This window comes from Botrytis deweyae (assembly GCF_014898535.1).
Source record: "Botrytis deweyae strain B1 chromosome Unknown BDEW_041, whole genome shotgun sequence".
NCBI lineage: Eukaryota > Fungi > Ascomycota > Leotiomycetes > Helotiales > Sclerotiniaceae > Botrytis > Botrytis deweyae.
Window position 1 is genome coordinate 27091 of NW_024066248.1, and position 20353 is coordinate 47443.

Below are 20353 nucleotides of genomic sequence, written 5' to 3' on the forward strand. Positions count from 1 at the left end.
GAATTATCAATCCGATCTCACGAGATGATATCGAAATGTGTGAATGTCTGTCTACCTACCTACTACCTACATACCTTTATGTATGTTTATCAGATGAAATGTACTGAATAGGACCGCATCTTTCAACCTTTTATACGATAGACTCCAGCTTGTAGACTAAATCTTAGTACGACACCGGCTGCACACTAGTCACCCCGCCATCATTTAGCCTACGGTGAAATCATCATCATCATATTTTTTTCTCCCAAGTCTATAAAGTGTATTCCTTCCAACCTTGCGCGACACAATTTCCTACAAATTTCACACCACACAATCCACTTGAAAGATACCATAATACTTTTGGAAAGTCCTACATACAATATAATATAATACATTATACAAATAAATCTTGGAAGAATAAAACGCATCTGCAGAAATCAAAAGTGATGCGCCTTCTTGAACAACATATCGCGCGTGATGGCTCTGGAACCATCACTCTTATGCCCGAGGAACCAGAAGATATGGTTCGTCTGCTCCCTATCCTCTCCCTTAACTCACTAATTCTAACATATTTCAGTGGCATGCCTTTAACCTCATAACCCCCACCGACATCCTACGCGCCAGCGCCCTCCGCAAGATTAGCAGAGAAACCGCCACCGGAAGCGTAACCACAACCCGCACACACTGTACCTTATCCATCAGCGTAGTATCTTTAGATTTCGATCCACAAGCCGGTCAATTGCACGTCAAAGGTCGCATAAGCGAAGAGAACTTATACGTCAAGGTCGGCGCATATCATACTCTCGACCTGGAGCTGAATCGCAAATTCAGAATCGCCAAAATCGATGGTTGGGATTCCGTTGCTCTAGATGTGGTGAAAGAAGCTATTCGAGAGGACAAAGAGGGCGTAGTGCCTGCGATCGTGATGCAAGAGGGAATGGCCAACATATGTTTGATCACCGAACATCAAACCATTTTAAAGCAGAGAATCGAAACCAGGATACCGAAAAAGAGGGCTGGGATGGCTGGAGATTACGACAGTGGAATGAAGCGCTTTTACCAGACGGTACTCGAAACACTCCTGAGATATGTAGACATTACTCAACAGCGCCCATTATTACTCGCAAGTCCCGGATTTGTCGCACAGGGTTTCCAGAAATACATACTGGAGGAAGCAAGCAGGACAGGGAATAAAGCCGTCCTAGCCAATAAGAATAGTTTCGTCGTGGTACACAGCAGTTCCGGTCATCTTCACAGTCTCAATGAAATCCTCACGAGTCCCGAAGTATTGGCTAAACTCAGCAATACGAAATACGCCCGCGAAACCCGGTTTATGGATGAATTTATGACGATGCTTCGGAAAGACGACGGTAGAGCATGGTATGGACCGGCTGAAGTGGAGAAAGCAGTTGAGCAGGGTGCGGTAGGAGCAGGCGGTGGTGTTTTACTAATAAGTAACGAATTATTTCGAAGTCAGGAAATAGGAGTCAGGAAGAGATGGGTTAAAGTGGTAGATAAGGTTAGAAACGATGGAGGAGAAGCGAGAGTGTTAAGTAGTGATCATGAAAGTGGAAAGAGGTTGGAGGGATTAGGCGGTATTGCAGCAATACTGACGTATCCTTTAGAGGACCTGGATGAGGAGAGCGAGGAGGAAATTGAAAACGACGAGGATTCGACGGCGAAGGGAGTACAGGCTATGGTTATATAGCCCCTAGATGAAACGTAAAGCGATTAATATGTTTGTAAACTCATGATCTCATCTCCTGGGTTAGCGAGATCTAAGAATAATGAAAAGATCATAAATCACTTAAACTACGCGAATGCATTCGGAATGTCTTGATATCATCTCATCTTTTCCATTTCTTTTCATACTCCATAACCACCCATCTATCCACTTGATCCATTCAATGTAAACTTCATACCTGTCTTCCCGCTCAAAGAAAGAACCCTTCATCGTAGATTTTCTCGTAGCTGCTTAACATTAAAATCAGCATCAATCTCAAAATCAACATCAACCTCAAAATCAAAGAGAAAATCATAATATAAACACAAAAAGAATCCTTCCATCTCAATCTCTCTCTATCTACTATATATCATATATACTAGATATATACTTATAAGTTATATTTATAAACTTAAACTTAAACTTAGTAGTAAAAGATATTTATTTTCTCATTCGTTATCTATCTTTTAATTTATATTATATTATCCCCTTAGGTGCGTTAAATGGGCTCCGAAGGTGGTCTGTACGATATATCTTGAATAATAAAGCCTTATTGGATAGAATAGTTATTTTAATAGTTTTTCAGTTATACTATTTATAATATAGAATCTTAACTTCTGTTTTTAATTTTTTTAATTTTAAAAAAATCCTAGAAATTGAAAATTAGTATTTATTATTATATTCGAAATTTCAATATAAAAATAATATTGATTGATTTTTATATTAAAGATTAAGTTTGAAAATTAGATTAAATCAAGGAATTCTAATAATCTAATTAGTTAATACGCTTATATTAAGCGACGGAGCCTATTTAACGCACTTAAGGGGATATTTCTATTTATATATCTAAATACTTTAAAATTTAATTTCTATATTTATTATGTTTCCTCTCATTCAAAATCAATCTCATAATCAAATACTTAATTTATTTATTCAAATTTATATCTATAACTTTTATTAGAATAGATAATAGTAATAAATCAACTAGATATAATATAGTACAAAGACTTTTTATTAATCCTTCTAAACTATAAAAATTCTACAATTTATAATTATATATAGATTAGCATTAATCCGAAATAATCCTGCAGAAACTATTTATATGCTTTTACCAGTTTTTACACGAATTAACCATAATAAAGCCCCCTATATTGCACATCGCATCCTGAAATATATATATTTACCTCCCGAATTCAGTTTGTGTAATATAAAAAAATGGAATACCAAATAATTATGTCCATACCACATACCAAAAGGAAATAAAAATATTATAAAACTATAAATAATCAATAAACAATATTTCAATATATTTATCACTTTTATTAACAGATTATTAGAAGCTTTATAAATTTCCTTCAATTTCCTGAATTTATTTTCTCTTCTAGCAGATCATTTTTTATTATCTTTTTACTAGTTTTTGTTTTATTATAACTATCCCTCAATCTATCAGTCTCTAGGCAATTGCAATTTGGTTTATAATAAATTCTGTTAATTTGATTATTCCTATATATCTTTATTACTTCAAATATATTACATTCTTTATCCCTGAAAATTTCTATTATTACGATAAGGGTTTTTATACTAAATATAATTATTGTTATATTCAAAAAAAGGTTTATCAGTCAATACCTCCCCGATATATTCCCAATATCAACTTGTTATATCAAACCCAAGCTTTTTAACAAACTATTCCTGTTAGTAGTTAAAAGAAAGAGAATGCTAAAATTGTGATGGTATATTGAAATGAGTGCTATATTAGAAGTGTAAAGGCCTTTTTGTGAAAAAAAGATAAGCAGGGTAGTACTAAAAAACCAGAATTATTTAAGGCATTATCTCTACTTGTTATAAAAAAATTAGATCGAATAAACAATCTCATAAAATGCCTTATAAACTTTTATCAAGCTATTATTAATCACTCTTTATCTTCCTATAGTAGTGCTTAGCTGACTTCTTTAAATTCTAGAATAATTTGCCTACACTGAATACTGTTATTCCAGATTCTATTATAAGATTGATAGTTATAATAGATTCGGATAATAAAAGCGACTTCATAACTCCAATTATTCATTCCCACATTGTCAATATCTCCACCCTGCTTTTTACTTCTCTAGAAGGTAAGACTCCAGATACCGTAAATATACTAGCTAATTCGAAGGGTTGCATCCCCCCTCATACCAATACTCAATCGTCGTTTTGTTCCTGTTCTCGCACTCGTTTTTCTATACCTAAAAAGAATTACTTTAGATATCCTAATAAATCCCTTTCTGATTTTAATAACAATAAAAAGAATAATCCTTTTTTCTATTAAATTACCAGTATCTCTTAATATTTTGATATTCCCCATATTTCTAAAGATAATATCAATATTACTATTCCTCAAATAAAAAAATATATTGCCAGAGATTTAACAACTTCTGCCCATCAATCCACCACCAGGAGCTTAATTATTTAAGTTATTCTTTCTCTTCATAAAACTTCCTATACAATTTCGAAACAAAAGATAATATTAGTTGTTGTTGGTTTTTTTTCTGATTTTTGATATCGGGATACTAACACTCCACTAAAGGCTAAGACTTTTTGTATGAGTTATCCCATTTACACTAGAAAGTTTGATACCATTACAAGTTTTCCTGAAAATATTCAATCCCATAAATACTTGTAGGTTACTGATAATTTATTAATAAAGGTTTGAAAGTTTAATAAGGCCCTTATAAAAATAAAAGAAAAAGAAAATATAAATAAGAATGAAATAAATATACCTTCAACAAATAAGAGTAAATGAAGTAATAGCAATATAAATAATACTATCTTTAGGATTCTCCTCTCTACACCGAATCTTTTTGATATATAGAATAGAAGAATTAATTCTTGCTATAGGATCTTCTCAACATATTAATGTAGTAATACTTTTATGATAGTATTCTCATATTAGTTAAAAGTATACTCTTACTAGAAATAAGGCTTTATAAAAGGAATAACAACAATCTTATTAGCCAAGTATTGATGAAGATTTAGATAATATTGATCCTGATATTTATGAATTAAAGCCTAAAGTATTCCAGAGATATTAGAATAAATTAATATATTTAGCAATAATATATAATATACCGGTAAATAAAGGATTACATTCTCGTTTTTATTAGGGTAGAAAGGAATAAAGGAAAAAATATTGTGAATAGTTTTATATTATTAGTAATTTGCTTATAGATATATAACAAAATCTTATTATCTTGTAGCTTTTTTTCTTTTTTCTTTTAAACTATGTATTAATAATTCTCTTCTTTTATTATATTCTTCCAATACTTTTTTCGTATTATCGAAATTATAGGAAACTTCCCATATATCTTCCACTAGTTGGTAGCCTTTTTATTGGATTAGATATTGAATATCTCTACCTTTTTTTCTATATACTATAATCTTTTCCATTTTGTATTTCAAGTAATTATCTATCTCCTCTGATAGTAATGGGTTAGTAGTACTCTATCATTTATACCATAATTCCAATAAGAAAATATAAAAGATATTATGAATCTTATAAATAAATAATAGTTTAAATTTATATACTTGATTATTGATTTTTATACCTATTATTTGAAAAGAGCCTATAAACCTATCCGAAAACTTCTTTTTGAATTAAAGTTACTTGATATTTCGGGTATTTAATATTACTTTATCTCCGATATTGTATCACTAGATTATTGTACTATTTGTATCCTTTGACTTTCGATTTATAACTACTTACTACAATTTTCTCAATTTTTTTCTTTTTTTATTAAGAAAAGCAATTCGCTCACATATTACTAATACCCTCTCTATAGTATTAACATCCTCGCCAATATAATGAAATATTAATAGGAATCTATACATCGCTTAGAATAAGCTTATATTTATTATACTATGCCACATAGTATTATAAGTGAACTTTGTGAGTGGTAGTAGTGAAAATCAATTGTTTTATTAGTAATTAGAGTAATAACTAATATAATGAATCAGATTCTGATTTTGTTGTTCCATTTGCTTATCAATCTGAAAATGGAACACAATAGATAACTTGTGTTGTATTCACAAATAAAAAAGAAAATTATTTTAAAACTTGTTTGTAAATTGTAATTCCCTATCTAACACAATATCTTCCAATGTTTCGAAATCCTTAAATATACTCTGTATTAGCATTTAAGTAAGTTTCGGTGAAGTAATCGTTTTATTAATAGATATATATCGAACAAGCTTTATGAATCTATCAACAATCACTAAAACCATATTATACATATACTTACCTAATTTCGATGGGGGTAGATCTGTAATAAAATCTATAGTTATCTCTTTTCAAGGTTTATAGAGAATAGGGAAAATCTGTAACTTACTATAGAACTTATACCTTTTGATAATAGTATATTGATATATTATGTATATTTTAATATACATTTTTATATCCTTTTTTATTAAAAATCAAAAGTATTTAGATCTCAAGATTTCTAAAGTTTTAAAAATATCCCAATATCTATTTATAAGATTATTATAATAGATTTCCAAGATCTTTACTTTCAAAGTAGAATCTAGCAATATATAGGCATTCCTATTATATCTAAAAAGCCTATTAATATCTATTTGTTAAGGTGAGGCAATTCCAATAAAGCACAATCTTTGATTTAGGTATTCTTTATTTTTTATAAAATCATTATTTGTTTAGAAATGTAATAAAGCATTTCTTATTATCTTTAATACTAATTTGAATATTATTTTATTTTTTATTAAAATACAAGCTATTTGATATGGTATCAACTATTTATAATCAATTTTAATCAATAAATATTTGAATTCATAAAACAATAGGCTATATTCTTCCTTTTATAAGAGGTTTATAATATTATATAGAGATTCTATTTTTTTAATAAAAAAACTTTGAAACAGATTTATAATTATCAATCTATTTTTTAGTTTATTCTAAAGGGTCGGAAGTATATCATTTATATTATCTGTATCGATAGTGTAATTAGGGTGGTGCAATGGCCTATTTGTAGGATTCAATCTTCTAGTTTTATATATTATCTTGAAATTATATGCAGTCAAAACCTCCGTCTATTTTGCTTACTAGCTATTCAGACTTTTCTTTATTATAAAATATTGGAGATTGTTGTGGTTCGATTTAACTATAACAGTATATCGACTTTTTATTGTATAGTAATATTATTATACAAAAACAGTATATATTACTAGTAATTCTTAATTATAAGTAAAATATTGTTATTTTACTAAACTCAGTTTTCTTAAATAAAATATAATAGAGTACCACTATTAGATCAATACCTTTTTAATTTCTTCCAAAAAGAACTATAATAATATATAATCCAAAGCAAAGATTGATGTATTGGTTTCGATTATTATATAAAGTAAAAAATCGAAATACTAAAGAATAGGTATTGATATAAAGGCTTTCTTTAATACTTTAAATGTCTTTTATACTTTATCAATTTACTTAAATTCAATTATTATTTTTTCTTTTTTTATTTTCTTTAATAATGTAGTTATACTGTGAATTATTACTGAGTAGACTTTAATAAATTGTTGGTAAAAGTTTGTGAAACCAAGAAATATCTGTATATCTCTAAGATTATTAAATATTAGTTATTCTATTATAATCTGAATGTGGCCTGATTTTATAGTAATATTTGTAGATAAAACAATATATTCCAGAAATTCCATTTTATTAATATAAAAAATATATTTCTTTAGTTTTATATAGAGCTTGTATTCGATAAATTATATAAGAATCTTTCGGATATCCGTTGTATATATGGCTTTATCTCTTAAATAGATCAGAATATTATTAAGATATACTATATAGATATTATCCATTAAGCTGGATAAGGCTTGATTGATATATATTTGAAATGTTGTAGGGGTATTGGTAAAATCGAAAGGCATTATTCTATACTTATATTAGTTATATTATATATGAAATATAGTTTTTCATTTATTTCTTATTTTTATATGAATTCAATAATAAATATCTCATAAATCTAGTTTGATGAATATAATATTTTATCAAAATCAATCTAGGAATTTACTAATAAAAGATAGAGGGATTCGATTTTTTCTGGTAATTTAGTTAAATTCTTGATAGTCGATATATAATTGATAACCTTTTCCTTTTTTTGAAATAAATATAATAAGTGCTTTTATCAAGCTGATAGATTTTCTTATTTATCCTTTTCTTTAATACTTATTTAGGTATTCTTATAATATTATTGATTCTTTTTTTGATAAGAAATAAATTAAATCCCAAGGAAAGATCGAACCGGGTTTAAGGTTAATACAATATTTTATTAAATAATATTCGGGTAGAAGGTTATTTTCGTTTTTCGAGAAAGCTTTCTTGTACTCCTAGAATTCTTCTAGTATTTTATATAAGATTAATGTAAGTACTAAATAACCCCCTTTTATTTTTGATTATAAAACTATTTTATCTAAAAAGATTGTAAAGATTATTTTGCTTTTCTTCATTTCTTAATAAAATTCTTTTACAAAAATAATCTCGAAATTGCTTAAGATAAGGTGATATTGGAGTAATATTGATTTCCAATTAATATCAGGGTTGATTATTTGTAATTACGGGAGACCTAAAATAATATCTATCTGTAATAGATCCAGTACTACTAATATAAAGCTATAAGTATGGGTTCTCTTTTCCTCTTTTTTATCTTTTATTTTGATAAGGAATTTATGATTCTTATATAATACAATTGTAGTATTATTTGCTGATATAAGGGGAGTGCTTTTCTTGGTAGGAATCCAGTTCTATTTGATATACTTACTTTGCTGTATAATATTGACTTATACTTTCGAATTAATAAGATATTGGAGCACTATCAGCTTGCTATTGTTATTAAAAATCATCATAATTATAAAGATTATCCACCTTTTTTTATATAAACTCAATATCAATGGGATACTCATTATAATTACTGGGTTTAGGCGTTTCCTATACAGGTAACCTCAGGGGGGTTATTTTGGTATTTATTTTCTTTATATCTTTCCTTACAATATCTATATATAAAGTTGTTTCAATAGTTCGAAACAATATGCTCTTTCTATTGGTATTTATAGTATATAATAGTTCGCATATACTCTATATACAATATATTGATAGAATATCTTAATATCTTGAAGGATTCCTTTCGAGAAGATTGATTTGATTTTTGGACCTTTGTTTTAACAATTAAAGTTAGATTATTTTCTAAATAAAAATATTTAAATAAATTTCGATATCAAAAAAATAATTAATTATATTTACAAAATCAATATAAATCCTTTGTATCTTTTTCTTAAAATAATTTCTTTATATTTTTTAGTCTACAAGCTTGTCTTATAAGCTCATTATATAATTCAGATTATTATAAGAATTCCAATATTTTCTTGGTTATACTGAATAATAAACTTACTAAAAGCCTTTCAATCTAAATACTTTCTACCTTCTATTCAATATTCTCCTCAAAACCTTTTAGATAGATTATAAATGCATTTATAATTTCTCTTTCTTTTTGCTTTATATATACAATCTTTTGGATTACTTATTACTATTTAATTCCTTTGTTTATAATAGTATTATATATATACTCTCTAAAGTTTTCTCAGTTTATCTCTTTATAACTTAACTCGCTTATATATTGATACCAAATCGCTAGAAATTATTATTCAAAGTATTAGATGATATATTCTATTTTCTTAGTATTGATAGAAAAATGGTATCCATTATTGCTTTGAAATATGATTTTTGTCTAAAAAAAGAAGTTCTTAATTTCCTTAATATTCTTTCCTTTATATTGTTTCAATCTTTATAACTTCAGTGATTTTCTTTGATCAAGATTAATACCCTGATGAATTACATTCGATACAACTGCAGATCGATTATACTCAACCAGAATGATTGTATATAAAATGCAATTTATAGCCATTCTGTAAGCCTTTCTCATAACTATTATTTCTTCTTTTATTTCTTTAAATTGTTAGACTAACAATATATCCTTATTATTACTAGGGGAATGCAATTAGGCTGAATAGGTATTGCTATTAATACTCTACAGAAATTGATTAATAGTTTTACCGGATTGATTTTGAGTTGTATTGCGAGTATCCCACTCTCCCCTTGGGACAGGTATTCTTCTTATTGAAACTATAGTGGTATTGATAGTTGCTTGATTAAGAAATAGTTAATGGATTGTTTTATATAAAGAAATGAAAAGAATTGTTAGAGTAGATAATAGTAATAAATCAATTAAATATAATATAATACAAAGACTTTTCATTAATCCTTTTAAATTATAAAAATTCTATAATTTATAATTATACACGGGTTGGTGTCGGCCCGAAGTAGCCTTACAGGGGCTACTTACATGCCCTTGCCAGCCCTTATACGGATTGACCGTGACAACTTTAACTATATCTCATCTCATTTAATATTTATTTATTTATTTATTTAATTCTTTAATTCTTTCTTTTTCAAGAAAAAAGAGATATTGATATATAGATATTTAAATAATATAGCTAACTTTTTAAGTTATAAGATTTATAAGAATCGATTAATTAATTATCTATAAATCGATTATTTATAACGCGTTTTATTTTTATTTTTATATATTTTTATTTTTATTTTTCGAGAATCGAATAGATTAATCGTCTGAGATATTATTTATTATTACTATATTATATTTGTTTACTATATATATATCTATTAAGATATTAGAAATCATAAGACTTAATATCGAGGAGATAAAAGTATTAAAGAATTTGAGAATAAAACTTTATACTATATATATATAAATTAACAAACAATCTATACCCTATATACCGATTTCGTAACTTCTTTTGCCCGTCTTCTTTTCTCATGTTGTATAAGCGATACTTCAAATGCCTCTCTTCATCTCAATCGTTCAAATTATTCTTCGACAGAGGATATCGTACTACTAACTCGAACATCAACCTCACTACAGAAAAAGGATACAGACTACCATCATCCAAACCCGAGCGAACCTTTATACGATTTATAAACCTATCTGCTGCCCCTGACACCCTCTCCTATTTCAGTCTCAACGATACGCCTTGATCATCACCACATAGACATTTCATCCGCATCCTCCCCAAGGATATCTTTAACACCCAATCTCATCGGATCTCCCCGCGTCAGACTTTGATGAATATTCTTCAGCGGCGGAGGTACATAAGGGCCAATCCCAGGAGCATCAAGACTGGCTCTTCGGACCACTCCCTGACGATAAGGCGCATCTGTAAAGTATGGCGAATGCCAAACACACGCCATGAAAAGTTCCTCGCCCGCTTCGTCATCGGTAAAACCGTCGGGCATGTCAGGATGCTCTAGGAGCTCTGTTCTTGTGCCTTTGCTTTTTTCTATCTGCCATATTATATTTGAGTCGTACATCAAAAGAAACGCGTCGATATCTCTGGATTCTTGGTGTGCATCTACATCTTTGAGATTGTGTCGACAGATGAAGTCAAATATTTCTGTGAGTTGTGCGTCGGGCTGCGGAGGTACTTTTATTTCTGTTTGCTGTGGTGGTGTGGGGTCCATCCAGCCTTTATAGTTGACTTGAACGACGCCATACGCGGCAAGAGAATAGCTAATTTCGATTAGTAAACGTTTCAAAAACTGACAGAAAACAATCGGATATCTTACTAGAAGAGTTCATCTTTCGTGTTCGCCACAAGTAGGAAGGTTTTCCATTCCCCATTCGTGAGTTCAATTCCACCGTGACGAAGGATATAGCACCTGACCAAATGCGCAGGCAATTGATATTTAAATGTGTGTATGGCAAGTGCGAACTTGTTTCGTTCTAGATACATTCTGATCTCATCGTACCTGGGACAATCCATTTCGACAGCATCAGCTCTATCGGCACGACCGATGATGGGCTGAAAACCATATTCCCCAGTAGGAAGCCTTGGTGATAAGACCTTCGGGTGGACATTTTTTGATGCTTCCTTGATTATCAAAGCCAATTTTCTTTTTTCGGCCTCAAACGAATGGGTGACTTTAGTCGTTCTTCTGGAAAAAACTCCTGGAGCCTTTTTCTCAGGCCCTGGAGTACCCGTAGTATGTCTGAGAGTAGCCGCAGTCTCACCTCTTCGTCGAATAACACCTATTATCTTGGGACCCGCTTGAGTTGCCTTTGAGCCAAATCTGTGTGATTATAAGTTAAACTTATGGCCATATTCCCAGACTATCCTTGAGCAGATTTTAAATGAATAAACTTACTTCCTCACGTAAACGTCCCAAAATTCTTCACACTCGAGGCTCATAAAGTAAGAGACAGGAATCGGATAGTACATTATGTTTTCCCAATTCTTCTGCTTTTCCGGAGCCAGTACAGGCATAGTAGCCGTGTAAAACTCATGTCTGTACGTAGGCCAATTATAGCTAACATTGATGTCAGATTGAGGCGACGCGGGGTAATATAAGGAGATAAGAGTTGCTCACAAGATTAAACCTCCGGAGGAGTATCCCGCAGTGTCTACTGGATTAATAACCGAAAGCGAGATGCCACCAAATACCTTAAAAAAACTGTTTAACAAGGACTAATATGAAGATCATGAGAAGAATCTAGACTCATAGACATACCTGATTTGTTGCAGAGAATCCCCTATATAATAGTTAGCTTCTTCGGCAAAAACGAATGCTGCTTGACTTGCAATTCTGGTATAGGCTCGTCGTCAAAGTAAGGCTCGGCCCAGCCCCAGCCCTCAAGTTCTTTGTTCATTCTGACCATTTGATGGCCCATGGCATGCTGATTTGATCAATGGTGAGCCAATCCGAAATTTGAATGCAACTTACCGCAGTCTCGTGAAGAATATCTTCTGCTAAGCGAAAATCGTCCAAGGCTCTGTCTTCTGGCAAGAGAAGAGGGTTTAACAACGGCTCGACCAATTCATAGGCGATGGTAACAAGTGTAGCTCGATGTTCGGGCGGACTGCTTGATGTACCTCGACGTGGGGACCACCTGGTCAAGCCGGCTTGAAAGTTACCTAGTTCAGCCATTCCATCCTGAGTGCTCTTACACGGGATGCAAGTTTCAGTAATTGTCTCACGAGGAATTGATTTTTGGGAGGAAAACAAGAGTCAAAAATGTGCCTGTACAGAGAAACTTGCCGAAAGGAATTGAAAACTTAAGATCTGAAATGGAGAAGTAGGGTCCACTAAGCTGAATACATACTTTGGCTCCTACCAATGCATAATTAACTTGTTTTGACATCTTCCCCAATAGCTCTATAGCGTAAGATGCAAGTTCCTTGTTTTTTCTGTCCTCCTTGGACTTGAAACGCATTGCATGAAGGCCAAAATCGGGTGGAAGTTCCGTTTCTGGAATCTCTACCAGTTCACCCTTCAGCAACGCATTGAACCTTTGCCGTTAGCGAAATAGAAATGAATCCTAACGACCGGAAAGCATACCAGTCCCACGTATGTATGTTAGCGATAACGCTTGATACGATCTTTATAGCCGGTAACATTGCATTCCACACGCTGGATGCCGGTGTTTTAGTAAGGGTGTGTTCAAAGATAGAGTATACTCACGCATCATTCGCGGCCTGATTTGCTTAGTAAGTCTCAACTAAACATTTCGATACGGCGGATTACTTGCCTCCCAATATTCATTACCATCTCCTAATGGATACCTAGCCAGATTTTTCGGAAGCTCATATAGCCAATTGCTTCTTTCCAACAAGGGATGGATTGGGACTTTTCCAAGATCACTTCCATAGTCTATCCTTCGACTTATAGTTTCCTGAGAATCTGGCAAAGCTAGAACTGATTTCAACTCTGCTGCTGTGAAACCTTTGACCAGCGTTAATCATCAAGTAAAATTTCATTGAGGAGAGCCTACCAGAGAACCTGATTCTTTGATACAATTCAAGACGTTCGTCAAGATTCAATTTATCTTGGGGTTTTAAGAATTGTGCTGGAGTTACTGGTGTGAGACCGCTCTTCAATTGGGGCAGGTAGCTTTTTAGCACGGAATGAATGCCTCCTTTGGGATGTCCATACTTTCTAGCAAAGGGTGTAGGTCCTGCAAACCTTATGTGAGTTCCTTTTGGTGTTAATGGATCCATGTTTTGTACCGCTGTAACGTGCAATTGCTGTAATTGACGAATAGTTCATAGTAGATTACTCGAAAATGCAAATAACAGAAGGTAATGGATCATTTGTTCTTCATGTCTGCACTGCACAACAACAGAAAGACAAAGGACGATGGGCCCCTTGTGATTGTGAACAAAGAAATGTGACTCCAACACTTACATTCCGTATAAAGCTAGCTTTTCTCCTTCAGTTGGGACGAATTTATCACACTAATCAACTTATGGAATATCAGTGATCTGAAAAGTCGTTTGGGGTAGTTCAATCTCGATTTTTCGAAACGGTATCATATTTTGAAGATGAGAAGTGAAGCTTAGTATGGTATCATCATTGGTTATCTATAAAAAGAAGCTCAAGACGGGACAGACATCCATTGACGATAAAGAGAGAAATATCATCCCATACCTTACACAGTTTGCAACTGCCTTTTGATTTAAATTGACCTAAACATAAAAAATCACGTGCATATATAATTGCAAGCGGGGGTCCTCAAGTGTTCCTGAGATGAATTGTTTGTATTCATCATCTCGGAGGGTCTTCAGTCGCCGGGGGCTTTCAGTCGCTAAGAATCGAAACATATATAAATTTAAAGAAGGAAAGATGGTAAATTAGCATCGAGCGAGATTGGTAGAGGTCGAGGAAGTTGAGGATAGTTGAATATTAGAGTCTAGACTCGGTGTGGAATAGTTTCGTGCACCAAGAATGATCTCGACCTTCTTTAGGTTATGAGATTGCAACATAGTTACCTGGTCAGCTTGACTTGAGGTTACCTAAGATGCATGCATTGCATACACTAGTATAATAATATCTGGATAGATTGGAAATGGAGTAAACCAAGGAGAGGAAGGTAGTAGAGGAGATGACAAGAGGGATTGGATTAATTTGAACGATGTTAGGCTTGTCAAGATGTTTGTTGCCAAGTTTTGAATCTGGTGCAGGTAACTACTACTAGATGTAGGTAGGTAGGTAGAACTTTCAACGTTTTTCGAATACTCATGGTCTTTTGGAAAAATGTGTCAATATCTTCAAAAAACTGAAGGTAGGTGTGGACACTGTGGAGTCGATGAAGTTGTTATGCAGCAAAAGCACAGATAAATTTGAATTTGTTTCGAGTGAGCGAGCGAGCTAGTTCAGTATCAATAGTGGAGTACTCACTGACCACTGCTCATTCTCATTCAAGGACTCAAAGGTTCCCCCACAGTGCTCACACTTTGAACTTATGATGGATACAACTCGGTACGGCAAGACCGATGTCATAGAGGGGGAGGGGCCTCGGAGGTGTGAGGTGTGAGGTGTGTGAGACCTTACCTACAAGTGTATGATGATTGATCAATGATCAATGACGATGGTCCAATAATGATTCTGATCTTCTTCTATCGTCGATTGTACTCGTAAGTGGAGAAGGAGTGATGATTCTTTTCTTGAAGTGAATCTCATGATGAAGCTGTACGTGAGTTTTAGATGCTAGCCTCCTAGGTACATACATACGTAAATGAAAATAGTAATTGTCGCTCCGCTGGGCCACTGCCGTGGGGGCTTCTTCGCTTCGCTCTAATAGAAGAGCATTATATGGCCACTCCTCAGTTCACTGCAAGTCATCATATTCATCATCGATGAGTTGAAGAATTGAGGAAAATCGAGCGCAGCGAGGACGGGGGTTTGGGGGTTTACCCCCATCAAGAGAATATACAATAATGATAATAAGACAGATAAAGAATTGAGGTTTGTCATACATAATAGAAACGTGCGAATGGATAATGAAGTATGGATACTATGATAGGTGCCGGTATGTGAAGTATTGAAGTATTGAAGTATATTGTTGATGCGTGCGTGTATGGTATGTGTGATGTGTGTGATATGTGTAGTATGCAGACGGCAGAAGACGGCTTCAAGGTTGTAACTTGTCACATCAAACTGATCTATACCGTTCATGGATTAAATCTCCACATTTTACCGTTCATTGGACCAACCGTTCCTTCATCCCCGCCCAACCTTAGCTCTGCTTGCTTCTGTTAGTCCTCTTTGCTTTCCTAGTTTCATCGTGATGGAGGTCTGAACTTCACATATATTGGCTGATCGTCCTTTAGCTGCAGTTTCTCGAGACGCGAAAAGACGCCACCATGCAATATAATTGGGGAATTTGATATCAGATGTGACTCTAGGGAAGAGATGGCTTATTAGGAATGCAAGAGACCGTTTATCCAAGCTCCAAGCTCCCAGGTCGATACTGGATTGGATTGGATTGGATTGGATGAGAAACGAAGATGAAGATGTAGATGAAGAGGGATGATGGAAAGAATCGAAATAGAGTTTGAGGTGAGGGTATGAAGTAGGTATGAAGTGAATGAAGCAGGTATCAAGTGGTGCAAGAAGAAGTGGAAAGGAGAAAGCCAAGAGGACAAGATGGGAACGAGGAGGAAACGGAGATACAGATGCATGTCTCTATGCTTGTTTGAAAAATAAAATTGAAGTTTGAAGGACGGGAAAGGGTTGGCATTGGTGGATGCTGTGAGCTATTCGAATCTAGACAATGCAGGTTGGATGCAAGTATGTAAGTCTTACGACTTGGGTATGCATGAAGAAAGAAAAGAAGGAAGGCGTTGATGAGATAGATAGAGGGATATGAGTAGAATGACTGAGGATGTAGTAAATGTATTTGATGAATAGTTGTATATCTAGATGAAGGGATAAGTGTGTGTTGTGTTATTTATTATGATAGAAAAGAGACGACGAGATGAAGATTCAACAATTCCCATTGTTTCTCCTTTGACCCTTCTTTGACCCTTTTCTTTTCTTTTCTTTCCTCTCCTCTCTTCTCTCTGACTCTAACCCTTTTTCTATTTTTCCTTGGGGGGTTTGTGTAAATGTATGAGCTGCCAATTAAAGTTTCCTTTCTACATATTGATTAGTTTCTTTGGTTGAGATATCCAATGATAATTTCCCACACTTCTTTTCTTTTGATCTTTCTCCTTCTCCTTCTCCTTCTCTTTCTTTCTTCACTCCATACTCCCTCCATCTTCTCTTTACCATTAATTTCCATCAATTACAAATTCACTCCAATCAAACATCCATCATAAATCCGAATCACACCAAACCCCTTCCATCCACTCCATCTCCGATCATTCAAGAATTGAGTTTGGTACTTGACAGTATTTGTTTCTACACAGTATACATAAGAAGATAAAAGTGGTACTCTTATTATATTCTTACTATATTCATACTTTATTCCTTTGATACTCATACTATACTCAGACCATCATATCCCCTAGTCCTTACTATTCGTCCCCAGACTATTGACACGGTTGTGCTTATCTATCCGCTTTGGAAACTTGGGGTCTGCGATAAGATAGAGATCCCCTGCCTGCCTGCCTGCCCTTCCACCACCACCACCACCTACCTAATCCTTCCACGCACTACTTCTACTTCTACTTCGTCTTCGCAATCGGAAAGGGAAGTTGTCTCATCTTGTCCATTGCCATTGGATGGATGATTTGATCCACCAAGCTTTTGGGTATGTGTACGATATATGTTTTACTTATTTATTTGATACTTCCATTTCCTTCCAACAGCGAGAAGACAGTCAGGTATATCAAGATCAATTCATTAAACTGTGTTTGCATTGCATGGCATTCATTCATTCATTCATTCATTTACTCACACTTATAAAATCACAGATGCTCGACTCGAATTCCTCACATTCCTCACAATAACCACGTCCCAGCCTTATCTATATCTCCCAATCCATCGATTTGGCTTTGACGGTGGCATTACAACCATCACACGACTTCCCACAAATAGCAATATAAACATTCCTCCCGCAACAACACACTACATTTTTGCTAAAGGATCGTTGCGCTGGTTACATACATACATACCCTCCCAATATCTTCTTACATGTTGAATCTCGACCATAAACAATATTTAACCATTCCAAGGTTGCAAGATTGCTTCAATTCAATAATGGCTACAATTGCTCTCCCCAGACCCATTCCCGCAGGGCACACGAGATCTTCTTCACCACCCCACTCACACCCGTTAACTCCCACGCTAAGCCTGGATTCTCTCAATTCATCGTCGGCCTTCCCAATTCCTATTCCAAATAAACATCTACCAGTATGCCCACCGGGTCCCACCCCATCCGAGAAACCAGATACCCCTCCCAACTCCCCACCAACCAAAGAACTTTCTTTGTCCCAACGATCAATCCTGTATCCGCCCGTCAATTATAATTCACGATGTATTGACTCGTCCATAATATATGAGATTGACGCCGGTGGTGTAGCTACTGCGTTGGAACATTTAGCAGGCCAGCCTCTCCCTGATCCCTCCCAAGTCTTTCCATGGTTTCATGGCCTGCATCCCTCCAATCACATCCAACAAGCTTTCTTTATAGCACGGCGGCGAACCTTGCGCAGAACCCCAAAATGTTTTCGAGGTATAACCATTGTCAAGGCCGATGGAGATTTAACTTCTTCGAGACTGAAAGGTGCAATCACTCCTGACGAGTTCTTGAAGTTTGGAATCACGACGGAATTTCAAGAAGTCGACCCCAAAGAAGGATTTTCGGTCCGCAACTTTCAAATACAAGCCGCGAAATCTGCCATGGTATCAGACATTATTGTTTACGGAGAGGATTCGCGTAATGTCGAGCGACTGGCGAGGGAGATTGCTGCTGCACAACAAGCTGTTCGTGAGACTCATTTCAATCAAGGACATGAAATATCTCAATACAATACATTTATATGCACTAGTGCGTTCAGTGAATTCGAGGAAAACTATCCACACATTGTTTCGGTGGATTCTCGGGCGAGGTGGACTGGGGAAGTCATGGATTTCTTTCATCAAGAGAGAGTGGAGATGTGTGCCATGACCAAAGCTTCGGAAATCGATCATAATGTTTGGTTGGGTCCAACCCCAGATGGATACGCGGAAACTCGCCAAGCGTCTTGGGAAGGAGAATTCGATATTCTCATCGAATGCAATGATCTCGGCCAAATCAATCCTCGAGAACTACAAGACATTGCAGAAGGGAGATCAAGTAAACGACAGTTAGGATTTCCATCTTCCGGAATGATTCAACCACCATCCTGGGAGCATGAACAAGCCGATGGGATTCTCGAAACTTGTAAATGGATATACAATCTTTCTCACGGGATTTTGCCTGAAGATGAAGATGGTGATGTTGATTTGATCACCAAGACAAAGGAGAGAAAGATCCTGATTCATTGTACTGATGGCTACACCGAATCTACACTCCTCGGTCTTGCATATTTCACTTATGCTACCGGTCTCTCTATCCCTAAAGCCTGGCTTGAATTGCATATTGCAAAGAAGCGCAACTTCTTTGCATACCCGCAAGATGTCAGTCTCCTTACAACAATCGCACCTCGGCTCCTTTCTGAATCGCCTGTTCATAAAAGATCAAGCTTATTGGATATTACCGATCTTGCCAAAGAGGAACCGGAGTGGATAAAGTGTATGGATGGAAGTCTACCTTCTCGCGTTACTGACTATATGTACCTCGGGAATCTCGGACATGCTAACAATCCGGATCTTCTACGACGTCTTGGCATCAAGCAGATTTTGAGTGTGGGTGAAACTGCAACATGGAAAGATGGCGAAATGAATAAATGGGGAAAAGATAATGTGATGGTGATCCAACGGGTGCAAGACAATGGAGTAGACCCGTTAACCGACGAGTTCGGACGATGTTTAGATTTTATCGGTATGGTTTCCCCCTATGTGCTACAAGAGACCACTTGCTAATCAAACAAACAGAAAGAGGCAAACTAAACAATACAGCAACATTGGTTCATTGCCGGGTAGGCGTTTCTCGGAGCGCAACCATTTGCATAGCCGAAGTCATGCGTACAATGCATCTTTCATTTCCGCGTGCTTATTGCTTTGTCAGAGCCAGAAGATTAAATGTTATCATCCAGCCACATTTGAGATTTAGTTATGAACTCTTGAAATGGGAAGAGAAACTCAAGATGTCAGGAGGCAAGTTTGGGGGAAAGTGGAGAGGCAGGGAATTGGAATGGGCGGATATTGCGAGAGAAATTGCAGAGATGAATAGACCGTACAGCGCTGGTAGATGATGTTGGATTGGAGTGACATCATATGGGATGGTATGGATGGATTTGGAGTTGAATATTGGGTATACTTACTTTTCATGGGAAATTATGATGTTATGATTGGGGTCTACTTTTCTTCTTTGGGATGGATGACGAATGATGGTTGATGGGTGGGATGGATTGGAGGACATTGGATACATACCCCTTCTCGGTTCAAACGTTTTGGTAATTTGGATGCGACTTTTGGTTACGATTGGATTACGATATGATAGCGACAGATACCACATTCTTTGGCAGCGTGTAGGAACGCTTGCAATTATTCTTAGGGATACCTTTAGGGACTTCAGGGAAAAGGAAGTACGCAATTATACGGTGTTCGGTTTTGAATTTTATATGGTTTCTGGGTAATGCATCTTGTGAAGTCTGCGTAAT

General features: G+C 34.7%; 3 protein-coding genes across 3 annotated transcripts; 2 read left to right on the forward strand and 1 right to left on the reverse strand.

Moving 5' to 3' along the window:
• Positions 1–425: 425 nt before the first annotated feature.
• On the forward strand, positions 426–1796 carry EAE98_010840 (uncharacterized protein; the record flags this gene model as incomplete). The annotated part of the gene is made up of 2 exons (XM_038958462.1): positions 426–503; positions 557–1796. 2 exons carry the CDS (start codon positions 426–428, stop codon positions 1685–1687), a joined length of 1209 nt encoding a protein of 402 aa, XP_038805122.1. The 3' UTR covers positions 1688–1796.
• A 9012-nt stretch (positions 1797–10808) lies between these two features.
• EAE98_010841 (uncharacterized protein) lies at positions 10809–13822 on the reverse strand (the record flags this gene model as incomplete). The annotated part of the gene is made up of 11 exons (XM_038958463.1): positions 10809–11337; positions 11394–11897; positions 11973–12134; positions 12195–12268; positions 12336–12357; positions 12407–12501; positions 12549–12767; positions 12928–13114; positions 13164–13235; positions 13388–13547; positions 13597–13822. 11 exons carry the CDS (start codon positions 13820–13822, stop codon positions 10809–10811), a joined length of 2250 nt encoding a protein of 749 aa, XP_038805123.1.
• A 3985-nt stretch (positions 13823–17807) lies between these two features.
• EAE98_010842 (uncharacterized protein) lies at positions 17808–19945 on the forward strand (the record flags this gene model as incomplete). The annotated part of the gene is made up of 2 exons (XM_038958464.1): positions 17808–19572; positions 19626–19945. 2 exons carry the CDS (start codon positions 17808–17810, stop codon positions 19943–19945), a joined length of 2085 nt encoding a protein of 694 aa, XP_038805124.1.
• Between the last annotated feature and the right edge of the window lie 408 nt (positions 19946–20353).